The sequence below is a fragment of the Centroberyx gerrardi genome, chromosome 22 (genome assembly GCF_048128805.1).
Source record: "Centroberyx gerrardi isolate f3 chromosome 22, fCenGer3.hap1.cur.20231027, whole genome shotgun sequence".
Lineage (NCBI taxonomy): Eukaryota > Metazoa > Chordata > Actinopteri > Beryciformes > Berycidae > Centroberyx > Centroberyx gerrardi.
This window is the reverse complement of record NC_136018.1, coordinates 2,704,900-2,717,703: the sequence shown is the minus strand read 5'-3', so window position 1 is coordinate 2,717,703 and position 12,804 is coordinate 2,704,900. Positions and strand designations below refer to the sequence as shown.

Below are 12,804 nucleotides of genomic sequence, written 5' to 3'. Positions count from 1 at the left end.
TCCTCTCATCATACATACTCACCATTTACTTTTACATGTCTGATGATTAATAAACATACTGAATTTTACCCATTGCACTCATTCAACAATACAGGCATAATTTTAGATTACAAATTAAAGTAATAATTTGTGACATTTTCATGTAAATAAATGTCTGTTTGCTCCTCTCTCTCTCTGCAGTGATCTAACCTATATCCAGTTCATAAAGCTTCTCCACTGTCTGGAGCCCGGGAGCGGCCATCGGGAGAAAAATTATTTATGTCGTGGCCACGATTTACTGTAACAGTATGCAATTCGAGCTCTCGTTTTATTTTTTTGTGTGCACGAGATACAATTCATTCCCTCGATCTGGTTAAAATGAGCCCTCGTTCTGGTTTATTCGTGCGCATGAGATACAATTCGTTCCCTCGATTTCCTCTTTACGTGCGCACAAATTGCCGAAACGTGCCCTCGAAATAGTGATATCATGCTCTCGATATATAATACATGCGCTCTTCACGAGTTTATAAAGAGTCAGTGCACATATTGGTGATTAAGTTTAAATGTGCCGCTGTCCTGGGTGTGTTGCAGCACCTGATTGTGTTTACATGGCCTGAAGGTTAAATGGCTAAATACAGTATGTTGCAATATTTGGGGGATATGCCTATTCAGTGTAAACAGACAATGGATATTAGCATACCAAATCCTTACTAGGCCTATCTGCAATACCTAAAAGGTACATTTTAAGTTACATTTTTTCCTAAAATACACAGTTTAACGAAATCGAGGGAACGAATTGTATCTTGTGCGCACGAATGAACTAAAACGTGCGCACGTTACAGTAAATCGTGGACTCGATATAACTTTTTTTCTCTCCTAGTGGCCACTCCCGGGCTCCGTACTAAACAGCCGGTGTCTGGTAGCTCTCTCCTAGGAAAAATCCTCTGCAGCACAGGAAGTGATGCGTTTTACCTTTCCGGTTTGTTTGGAATGAACAGAAGAAGAAGAACTGGGTAGTTAGCATGAGCAGTGATAGCCACCATGACTGAACAGACAAAGAAGAGAGAAACTCAAACTGCAGCAACAGAAAATCCAAGGATGGAGACAAAAAAAAACAAAAAAAAAACAAAAAAAAAACACACACACTAGACCCTGCCGTGTATTTGCACAGTTTGCCTGACACAGATAGTCTTCTGATTGGATTTTATCAGTTTAGCTCTCCCAGTCCTGCTGATCAGAAGTTAAAATGCTGTATGAATGAAAGTAGAGATTTTTTATAGAAATGAGTGTTTTGTACTTACGGTTGGGAACGGCAGAAGCTGAGTGGAGGAAGACAAACACAGTGAAGAGCAGCAGAGCCACACACAGGATCCTCGGCTGCACAGACATCCTGAAGGATGGCTGGTTGACTGGCTGGTTGACTGGTTGACTGGTTGACTGGTTGACTGGTTGAATGGTTGACTGGTTGACTGGTCAGGCTGCGACTGCACAAACTGATAAATGTGAATTATTTATTGGTGTTTGGGGGATGATTATCTGAGGGAGGGTTTGGTTGTTTTCAAACACCAATCCTCTTTCACGCCTGAGATCAGTGGTGATGACGTGTTTGTGTCTATATGCATGGATATGTGTGTGTGTATCTGAGTGTGTGTGTGTATGTGTGTGTGTGTGGTGGTGGTGGTGGTACATTCACACCTCCACCCCTTAAAAGACTCTTCCTGCGACTGCTTCTTCTTCTTTATGATGTTTGAAACCACAGATGTCTCAAAGTTGTCTGCGCTGTCATCAGACTTTCTGAGAAACAAGCAGACACTTTTGTACACGCACGCACACACACACACACACATGCACACACACACACAAAACACTAAGGTGTGAAAAGCTGCAGAGACCAGTAGCTGATGAATTCTACCTGTTTGCACTGTAATGAGCTGAGCAGTTCAGCTGAAACAGTCATAATAAAACTTTTCTGCTCATAACCACTAAAAAAATAAGCGCCTCCAGCTGCAGGGTCAAACTCACAGAATGATGAATGTTGAAACCAAATGAGCTTTGTTTTCAATTTCCATTCAGTATCTATTTTACTCCAGTAAAAATAAAACCTGCAACAGCTGCAAATATATACCATTTCACAAGAAACGATGACTAAAACAGGATAATAAAATTGAGTAATGGAAATATCTATTTTTAGATGACAGGAATTGTCTCATAATTCCTCTTGTATCATCTCCACCACCAGGTTGAGAGACACTGCAGCACTGTGTGATATTCCACTTATAAAACAATTCAGTGGCCAAAATAGAAATCAACTAGTCACGGCATCATTATACCACACTGCTCCAGTTTAGAGCAGTTGATGAAAAATTCACTAGTAACTGCTACTAACTGATATTCCTCTTATTAAAGGAGAATAGCAATGTCATTTACAGTTACAGCCCGGTTACTGCTGTCTATGTCTAGTTTATATTTCCCCCAATCATTTTGCAATGCATGCTGTGTAATGAGATTCTGTTTTTAAAATCCAAACTCTTTGTGCTCAATTATATTTTTAAATTTTCAACAGTAACAAAATAATACAATACAAAATGATACAATACAAAGACCTACAATTAAGACATAACATACTGAAAACCACAACAGAAGAGCAAACACAACCACATAAACAGCATAAACAACAACTAAAAAAACCAAAAAAAACCACAAAAAAAACCCAACCCCGGTGAGTTTACTAAAAGTGGTTTGCATGTACTTATTCTGTTATATTATATATGTTATTTGTGATATTATGATATGTTATACTTATCACTCTTGACCATTCTTCTTTCAGGGACCAGTCCCTTACAAACTCCTCAAGACTACCTCTTAACACATGTGATAGTCTCTCCAATGGCAAAATGGACATAAGCTTTTCATGCCACACTAAAATATCAGGGGGCTCTTCGTCCAGCCATTTTTGTAATATTATGAGGCGAGCAGCATATAAAGCAATTCTAAGAATATAAATCCAAACTCTACACATTCAAACCTAGCTTGAAACTAAGTGATGCCCCTAAATACAGTAAAAAGCCATGGATGTGACAGTAAAGTGTTTCTGAGGGATTATTTCCCGGAGGAGACGCAGCGTAACGCAGCACTGAGACGAAAACACTCGACTCAGCTCTATGAAATAAGGAGAAAACAGAAAGTTTGGCTTCATGCTCAGTTGCTTTTCATACCGGACGAGAATGAACGGCAGCGGATGGCGTCTTCTGGAGGAGGAAGACGAGGCTTTTATCTGCAACTATGCTGACTGTGTGCAGAAACAGAGAGGAACCTGCGCTTTGAAGAAACACTTGTATTATACTTTAACACTGGAATAAGAGTGAGAAGGATGTGAGCCGCTGATCGAGCGAAAACGAATGCAACGTGTTTGTCGCTGATGCAGGTTTTGCGGATCAATTTTCTGCAAAAAACATCTCTGCGGTGGGTGTTATCTCGAACACCCACCGCTGTAATGACAGTAATTCACACAGAGAGAGGGGAGGCGATGCTGAAGCGACCCGGCAAGAGAATGAGGAGGTGGTGTGATCCAAAAGTGACTAAACGGAGGGGGAGATGTGGCTAGAGGTGATAAACCAAGCAGAGAGCGCTGCCATTAGATCAGAGATATTAGAGACCAATTTTGGCTAAATTTTCCCACGGGGGGTTGAACAGCATCGGAAAGCTCGATGTAAAAAATGTGCGATGCTGTGCGGAAAATGGATGCAGGTCGAATTTGAGATGAATTCCGATGACGTCCATCAAGCGTCAGCGTGAAGCAGCTGCTGTTACAGGACAGATGTTCGAGGGATATCTGCTGATTACGTGAGAATCTCACAACACACACCGAACAGAAAACACACTGTAGCGCAAAAACAGCAAAAGATGATGATGAGCCGTTAATTATGACTCGCTTAACTTTATTTATCCAGGGGGAATTTGACTGAGCATACGTACGGTTTTTCCCCACAACACAAGACCTGGGCATCAGGGGTCAAAGTCAGGGCCTCGTTCAAAGCTTGAACTGTTTTGTTTGAATGATGTTTCCTACCAAAGGTGTGAAGCCTTTCTGTAACGCCTTTTGAGGTGCTAGATTCTTGCATCAGATAATAAATACAAACTCTGCAGAGAGAGAACACAACATGTATGTGGAAGACAACACAGAGTACTTTTTAAAATGAAGTTTCAGCTTTATTTATCCAGGGAAAGACACACTGCTTCACATTCACAAAGTTACACACATTCCCATCTGAAAGCTGCTCAGTCTGATCACTTCTTCTTCTTCTTCTGCTGCTGCCGGACGCTGCAGCAGCCGGGGGTTCAGTGCCTTGCTCAAAGGCACCTCGACTTTTGCGTGCAGCATGGTGCAGACGCTGAACATGCAACAGGTTTAGGACAATATACCTGAACATGAACTTATCAAATAACGCAAAACTGAATGGTGAGGTTGGTACCATTTTACACACATGATTCCTATTCATATGGGATACGCTGTTTCTATTCTATTCTATTCCATTTTGCTGATTCAGAGATGCATTTTCAGTGCTTTAACATGATACAAAATACATGTTATGATTAAATTCATAGGTTGTGTATTTTGCAGCTTATCTCCACACAGCTCTTGGAGAAGTGTTGATAAGACAAGATGTCGATGAGCGACTCCTGACCGGCTGCTGCATTTCATTCTGATACTTTGCACTTTGAGTAGAGCCTCATGTTCATGACTGATAAAAACGCAGATAAACACCGGATGCAAGGTTACAGAATATGCATCATTTATTTATGATGAACGTTTCCACAGTTGCACAACTTCTCCTTTGGATCAAAAGTTGTCACAGGCTTTCAAATAAATAAATAGCCAAAAACATTTATTGTAGGAAGATTTCATAAATAACAGAATGAACTTTATCAACAAAGTTGCATAAACTTGATGAAAACATCACATTGAGGAGGTGATGATGAACAAAAATAAACTAATATCACTTGTAAACATTGATAAATACATTTGGTAATAAATAAATGTATATTTTATCAGCACTGACAACATGTTTAACACCGACTTTGGAGTTGCAATACTTAAATAATATCAAAACAAATAAATAAAGTCACTGATAAGGCATCAAAACAAACAAAATATTCAACATAAATTAATAGTTTAAGATATGTTGCTCAAGTGCCATTTCAAAGATCTGCTCTTATCAACGTTGATGCTTCAATATTTCACTTCCTGACAAACTTCTGTCCTCGAGTTCACTGGCTGGAGCTGGAGAGGAGGCCGGCCTACTGGGATGAGGAGGAGGAGGATGAAGGAGGAGAGGCGGTGGATGTGATGAGGGAGAGGAGAGTGGAGGGAGTGGAGGGGGAAGGCCTGGAGGAAGATGTTGCAGTTCTGCGTGCTTTCCTGTGAGGAAGATAGTAAAAACAAAATGATGTAAGGTTAGTTGTTGGTGTGCAGATGTGTGTGTGTGTGTGTGTGTGAGAGAGAGAGAGAGAGAGAGAGAGAGAGAGAGAGAGGATGGGTGAGTGAGTGAGTGAGTTTTTTATCTTCGTGTTTTATGTTTTTCTACCAGTCTTGTACCATGCTGCAAAGACAATTGCTCACTTTTGGGACAAATGAAGTCAAACCTTGTACCTTAAGTAGGTGAGGGTTAGGGTTAGAATCTGAAATCTGAAACTTACTCGAAGTCGACGATCTTGCGGCGAACCCAGGGAGCGTTTAACTGACAGCAGAACAGACCTTTCTCTGTCTGGAAACTGCAACAGACACACAGACACAACATTATTACACTTACTAAGACTTTTTATCTCTGAATACAAGCTGGTGAGCTAGGACTTGGTATGAAGTAAAGGTAAATAGAGGAGTTAAAAGTCATTAAAAGTCGTTAAAAGTTGTTCCAAATTGAGGCGTCCACCATATTACAGAAGCCCTGAAAGGTGAAAATTGTTTTTTCACCTTGTTTATCTCGTTCAGACAACTTTAGCTTGTTCAAACGACTTATTAAGTCTCCAAACAAGTTACTAAGTTGTCTAAACAAGATAAACTTAGAAATTGGCAGCAAAAAGTTTTTTTTGTTCATCTTGCCTTTCAGGGCTTCCGTACTAAATGATGTTAGTACAAATTTCAAACAAATTTTGTTACATTCAGACAACTTAAGTTCTTGGTTGACTAGATGGTAATACTTTTACAGACTGGATCCTCTATGTTTTGGAGATACTGAATGATGAATTTCAGGTAATGTTTCAGTCAAAGTGGATATATAGTTTGTTTCTTCTTACATGACAGCCAGGACACATGGAAGCTTCCTCTGCTGGATCAGGTATCCTAAGATCGGATCTTTTATCTCCTGGTTGGTGACTGTTTTACAGCAGGATGCCAGCTTCTCAGCTACAGCTGGATAGATAGAGAAGAGAAAATTGAATTCAGATCGCTCACATCACAAAAAACAACTTCATCATCCGCATGCTGCATGTCTACTTCCTGTTTCTAAAGCCGCAAACTCACCTGCCGATCCTGATCCAGCCAGAGCGACCAAGACGACGACCACCAGCGCGCTCTTCAGCAGGTTTCCACAGCTCGCCATTTTCAAGATAAGAAAGTGTACAAGTGTAAATGAAAGAATGAATAAATAAATAAATATTAAGTTAAGTAGTTTCAGTCTGCTCCTCTTTCTTCTCCAACCAGCTGGATGAACTGTCAGGCTTCTGGAGACGTCGGATATTTAAGGCCTGAAAAAGCAGAAGCGCTCCGTCCGGTTAGTCATCGTTCCTGGTTTCTTCCTCTCTCTCTCTCTCTCTCTCTCTCTCTCTCTCTCTCTCTCTCTCTCTCTCTCTCTACATCCGAACAAATTTATGAATGACGGAGATTTCCTCTAACTGACCGACCAGCTTACCAACAGGAAGCACTTTCATCAGTGCTTAATTCGGAAACTTAAGTCATGGTTTTTCCTGACTAGTTGGATGTGTGGGTGTTAGGAATTCCTCTCAGGCTCTGGACATGCCTGGACACTCCTCAATGGTTTTATAATGCTTTTATCAAAGCATTAACACAGAAAAAAGTTGTTTTTAATCAATGAATCAATAAATAAACTTAATTCACACTGATCATCTTGTGGTGGAAACTACTGAATATAAGAGTGGAGTGAATCTTCCCTTTTTCTTAGATCCATTCGTTGCCTCATATTTTAAAAGGAAGGATATTTTAAAAAGAAGTGAAAAACAATCCGCCAGCGGTTTGAGATAATTTCACTGGTAGTTTCCAATGCAACGCAATTTGATTCAAATTGTTTCTTGAATTAAAACAATGGGAAGACTTGCCCATATATTTTTTATGTGTTTTCTAAAATATTTGATACCAAGCCAAATCCTTTAACAGCTATTCAAAAAGAGCAGACCACTCCCCTCCACCTTTCAAACACTGGGTTAGAGATACATTACAGTTTCTATGTTTTTTTTTATGTCTCTGGATGTATGTTGTTGTTTAAGTTAAGCATTTTTTTTTTATTATTGTTGTTTATTGACTGTTGTTCTGTATTATTTTGTCTTTTCTAATGAGAAATGCCAATACATAAACCATGAAAAAAAGGGGAAGTTCTGCCTAATTTTAAGACATTTCATTTCAAGACAATGCAATGGCATTTTATATATACAATAATAATAATAATAATCATAATCATAATCCCTTTAATTATATAGCACCATTCATACATGTGATGCAACTCAAAGAGCTTTACATAAAATTAATCCAAGATGATATAACTAAGGATAGACATTTGCTGCAATGGAAAAACTTCAGCTTCAGATTGAGGAAGTCACTGTGGGACTTTTCATTCATAATAATGTTGTGACAGCATGGAGTCTCGATGGAGCCGATGACACACCAGGATGTCACAACCTGGACCTCAGCCACTGCTGTGTCATATACTGTATCATGGGCGCAGAGCCTGAATTGGAATCAGAATTAGAGTCAGAGTCAGAATCAGAATATGAGTCTGAGTCTGAATCAGAGTCAGAACTGGAATCGGAATCGGAATCGGAATCAGAACCAGAATCAGAATCACAACCAGAATCAGAATCAGAATCAGACGTAGAGTCAGAATCAGAATCATAGTCATAGTCAGGGTCAGAATCAGAATTAGAATTAGAACTAGAACCAGAACCAGAACCAGAATCAGAAGTAGAGTCAGAATCAGAATCATAGTCATAATCATAGTCATAGTCATAGTCAGGGTCAGAATTAGAACCAGAACCAGAACCAGAAACAGAATCAGAATCAGAATCAGTCGGTTAAAAGTAAGTTTGCAAATACAAATAATTCAGCTTGGTGGTTTGCTCCTGTAATGCTATTCTATTCTATTCTATTCTATTCCATTTTGCTTATTCAAACAAAGATTTCAGTGCTTTAAACATTATATAGAATACATGTTATGATTAAATTCATATGTTGCGTATTTTGCAGCTTATTTCCACACAGCTCTTGGAGAAGTGTTGGTAATATAAGACAAGATGTTGATGTGAGACTCCTGACCAGCTGCTGCATTTCATTTTGATTCTTTGCACTTTGAGTAGAGCCTCACTGAGTTGGGCCCCCAGCCACTAGGGGGCCCCCTGACACCTGCCATCCTCTCATTCAAAGGGCTTTTTTTTTTTTTTTTTTACACGGGAACTGACAGCCGCCTGGTCCTCATTAATTTTCAATGAGAGAGAGACGTGGAGAAGTATGAGGCGCTGAAATGGACAAAAGCGATTCGAAACCAAGAGGGAATGAAAGTATTGCCGGTCCAAAAAAATGCTCGCGGAGCCAAACGGAATGTGAAGCCATGCCAGAGCCGGTTCAATAAGCACGCGCGGCGCCGGTCCAAATACATGTGCGCAGGATAACTTCATGGCTTACATAATTATTTCGTCATATTTGTGTGCTCTTAAGTAAAAAAAACCACAAAAAAAAAACCTGGCGGCCGCAGTGTTAACAGCTACTGACACATTTAGAAGAACAAAATAGATTCCAGCAATATAATGAAAATAGCAACAGAAAATGCAATGCTATGCTTGCTGCTTAGTGAAGGCTTTTTCGTAGGTCTACATTAAGTTTATTTTTGTCCTAAGAACTAAAATAAACCCACTATGGAATCTGGTAGGCCTAAAAAATTGCAGGCTTTAAATAATATTGATATTGGTATCAGTGTATAGGTCTATTTTCGTACTAATTAGTGTTGGATATCTGTACAGTAATATAAGATGCTATCCTCTACATTACTGTGTGTTATTGTAAACATGAAATATAAATAGCCTAGGTCTATTAAAAAGTCTATAACGCCAACTTACATTTTTAACTTCCTTGTTGGTAGCCTACTGGCTTGAAGACGAGAAACTGTGGGCTTGGAATCAAGTTCTAACCAGGCTGCTGCTTGAATATTGATTGGCTCTCCGCGCAACAGTTGTATAGTCTCTCCCGCACGCACTTATTTAGACCGGCGCCGTGCGTGCTTATTGAACTGGCTCTGCGCATGGCTTGACACTCCGCTTGGCTCTGCGTGAGCTTTATAATTGGCTCCGCGCGACCACTGGACCAGCGCCGCGTGCACTTATTTAGTTCGGCAATACTTTCATTCCTTCTTGCGCGAGGTTTCGAATCGCTTTTGTCCATTTCATAGAGAAGCGGGCGGATTGGCAGGCGGAGCGGGCCGCGATCTCGCTTTCATTCGTGCTGGTGTGTTTGCAGTAAATTTTAAGAAACTGGTGGCTGTGCCAGCTATTACAAATGGTGTTACAAATATTACTAATTACAAATATTAATATTACAAATATTGAGTGCTTGTGATCTTAGAATTATAGGGTTCCATTTAAGTGAGTTGTCTACATGCACTTGGCTGTTAGATGTTTATCTAGGACTGTAGGGTAATTATCCATGAGCCAAGTCTAAGGTAGTGTCTGGTAGCATTATAGCTGTCCATCACGTTAGAAGGCCTACTGAGGTTATATGGTCATGCTGCTGAGTCAACTTGCACTGTGCAGTTTTGTTGTTTCTCTAGTGTATTGTTTGATTGTTTTATATGTGTGGCTGTTTGGGGCTACTGTGCTGTCCATCATGCTGAACTCTGTCAGAGGCAGCATGGTTGTCTGCTTTCTGGTGGAATAATAGGTCTGTGTGATGGAGGAGAGTGTGTGTCTGGGTTAGGGTTTCACCCCTGGCTCCTGCAGCCCTCCTTCTTACTCTTGCAGTAAAAATGCGAAGAGAGATAAAAACGCAGATAAACACCTGATTCAAGGTTACAGAATCTGCATCATTTATTTATGATGAATGTTTCCACAATTGCACAACTTCTCCTTTGGATGAAAAGTTATCACAGGCTTTCAAATAAATAAATAGCCAAAAACATTTATCGTAGGAAGATTTCATAAATAACAGAGTGAACTTTATCAGCAAAGTTGCATAAACTTGATAAAAACATCACATTGAGGAGGTGATGATGAACAATAAGAAATTAATATCACTTGTAAACATTGATAAATACATTTGGTAATAAATAACTTTTGACTTTGGAGTTGCCATACTTAATCAAAACAAACAAATATTCAACATAAATTATTAGTTTAAGATATGTTGCTCAAGTGCCATTTCAAAGATCTGCTCTTATCAACGTTGATGCTTCAATATTTCACTTCCTGACAAACTTCTGTCCTCGAGTTCACTGGCTGGAGCTGGAGAGGAGGCCGGCCTACTGGGATGAGCTTTCACCAGAGGGCCTCTGGGACGAGGAGGAGGAGGAGGAGGAGGAGGAGGAGGAGGAGGAGGAGGATTATGAAGGAGGAGAGGCGGTGGATGTGATGAGGGAGAGGAGAGTGGAGGGAGTGGAGGAAGATGTTGCAGTTCTGCGTGCTGTCCTGTGAGGAAGATAGTAAAAACAAAACAATGTAAGGTTAGTTGTTGGTGTGCAGATGTGTGTGTGTGTGTGTGTGTGAGAGAGAGAGAGAGAGAGAGAGAGTAGAGAGAGAGGATGGGTGAGTGAGTGAGTGAGTTTTTTATCTTCGTGTTTTATGTTTTTCTATCAGTCTTGTACCATGCTGCAAAGACAATTGCTCACTTTTGGGACAAATAAAGTCAAACCTTGTACCTTAAGTAGGTGAGTGAGTGAGAGAGTGAGCGAGTGAATGAGAGTGAATCTGAAACTTACTCGAAGTCGACGATCTTGCGGCGAACCCAGGGAGCGTTGAACTGACTGCAGAACAGACCTTTCTCTGTCTGGAAACTGCAACAGACACACAGACGCAACATTATTACACTTACTAGACTTTTTATCTCTGAATACAAGCTGGTGAGCTAGGACTTGGTATGAAGTAAAGGTAAATAGAGGAGTTGAAAGTTGTTCCAAATTGAGGCTTCCACCATCCACCAAATTACAGAAGTCCTGAAAGGTGAAAACAGTTTTTTCACCTTGTTTATCTCGTTCAGACAACTTTAGCTCGTTCAAACGACTTATAAAGTCTCCAAACAAGTTACTAAGTTGTCTGAACAAGATAAACTTAGAAATTGGCAGCAAAAAGTTTTTTTTGTTCATCTTGCCTTTCAGGGCTTCCGTACTAAATGATGTTAGTACAAAATTCAAACAAATTTTGTTACATTCAGGCAAGTTAAGTTCTTGGTTGACTAGATGGTAATACTTTTACAGACTGGAGATATTGAATGATGAAGTTCAGGTAATGTTTCAGTCAAAGTGGATATATAGTTTGTTTCTTCTTACATGACAGCCAGGACACATGGAAGCTTCCTCTGCTGGATCAGGTATCCTAAGATCGGATCTTTTATCTCCTGGTTGGTGACTTTTTCACAGCAGGATGCCAGCTTCTCAGCTACAGCTGGATAGATAGAGAAGAGAAAATTGAATTCAGATCGCTCACATCACAAAAAACAACTTCATCATCCGTATGCTGCACGTCTACTTCCTGTTTCTAAAGCCGCAAACTCACCTGCCGATCCTGATCCAGCCAGAGCGACCAAGACGACGACCACCAGCGCGCTCTTCAGCAGGTTTCCACAGCTCGCCATTTTCAAGATAAGAAAGTGTACAAGTGTAAATGAAAGAATGAATAAATAAATAAATATTAAGTTAAGTAGTTTCAGTCTGCTCCTCTTTCTTCTCCAACCAGCTGGATGAACTGTCAGGCTTCTGGAGACGTCGGATATTTAAGGCCTGAAAAAGCAGAAGCGCTCCGTCGGTTAGTCATCGTTCCTGGTTTCTTCTTTCCTCCCCTCTCTCTCTCTCTCTCTCTCTCTCTCTCTCTCTCTCTCTCTCTCTTTACATCTGTATGAACAAATTTATGAATGACGGAGATTTCCTCTAACTGACCGACCAGCTTACCAACAGGAAGCACTTTCATCAGCGCTTAATTCGGGAACTTAAGTCATGGTTTTTCCTGACTAGCTGTTGGGTGTTAGGAATTCCTCTCAGGCTCTGGACATGCCTGGACACTCCTCAATGGTTTTATAATGCTTTTATCAAAGCATTAACACAGAAAAAAGTTGTTCCTAATCAATGAATGAATAAATAAACTTGATTTACACCGATCATCTTGTGGTGAAAACGACTAAACATGAGAGTGGCGCGAATGACACTTTAACTTATATTCAGTTGTTGCCTCATATTTTAATTAAAATAAGTGAAAAACAATCCGCCAGTTTGATTCATGAATTTTACAGAATTAAAAGGGATATTATCTTACTGTAAAACAAGGGGAAGACTTGCCCATATGTTTTTGGCTTTGCCCAAAACTCTCAGTATTCTGGTCACTTATCTTTGATGTGTTTTCTAA

General features: G+C 40.0%; 2 protein-coding genes and 1 long non-coding RNA gene across 4 annotated transcripts in view; all 3 read right to left on the bottom strand.

The window, feature by feature from the left end:
- Positions 1-1,491, bottom strand: part of LOC139918549 (uncharacterized) — a 5,210-nt gene extending 3,719 nt beyond the window's left edge. The window contains exon 1 of the long non-coding RNA XR_013507940.1: positions 1,281-1,491. This is a non-coding gene — a long non-coding RNA (uncharacterized LOC139918549). The remainder of the gene's footprint in view (positions 1-1,280) is intronic.
- Positions 1,492-4,750: 3,259 nt separating this feature from the next.
- LOC144543491 (uncharacterized) lies at positions 4,751-6,667 on the bottom strand. 2 transcript variants are annotated; one of them, XM_078291419.1, is made up of 4 exons: positions 6,500-6,667; positions 6,274-6,388; positions 5,677-5,751; positions 4,751-5,398 (listed from the first exon to the last, which is right to left on the bottom strand). In XM_078291419.1, exons 1-4 carry the CDS (start codon positions 6,576-6,578, stop codon positions 5,278-5,280), a joined length of 390 nt encoding a protein of 129 aa, XP_078147545.1. In that variant the 5' UTR covers positions 6,579-6,667; the 3' UTR covers positions 4,751-5,277. The 2 variants fall into 2 exon arrangements, with proteins under 2 accessions (XP_078147545.1, XP_078147546.1); XM_078291420.1 differs by having other exon boundaries at positions 6,274-6,382.
- A 3,562-nt stretch (positions 6,668-10,229) lies between these two features.
- LOC144543492 (uncharacterized) lies at positions 10,230-12,125 on the bottom strand. Its single transcript, XM_078291421.1, has 4 exons — positions 11,962-12,125; positions 11,736-11,850; positions 11,169-11,243; positions 10,230-10,878 (listed from the first exon to the last, which is right to left on the bottom strand). Exons 1-4 carry the CDS (start codon positions 12,038-12,040, stop codon positions 10,794-10,796), a joined length of 354 nt encoding a protein of 117 aa, XP_078147547.1. The 5' UTR covers positions 12,041-12,125; the 3' UTR covers positions 10,230-10,793.
- Positions 12,126-12,804: the final 679 nt, after the last annotated feature.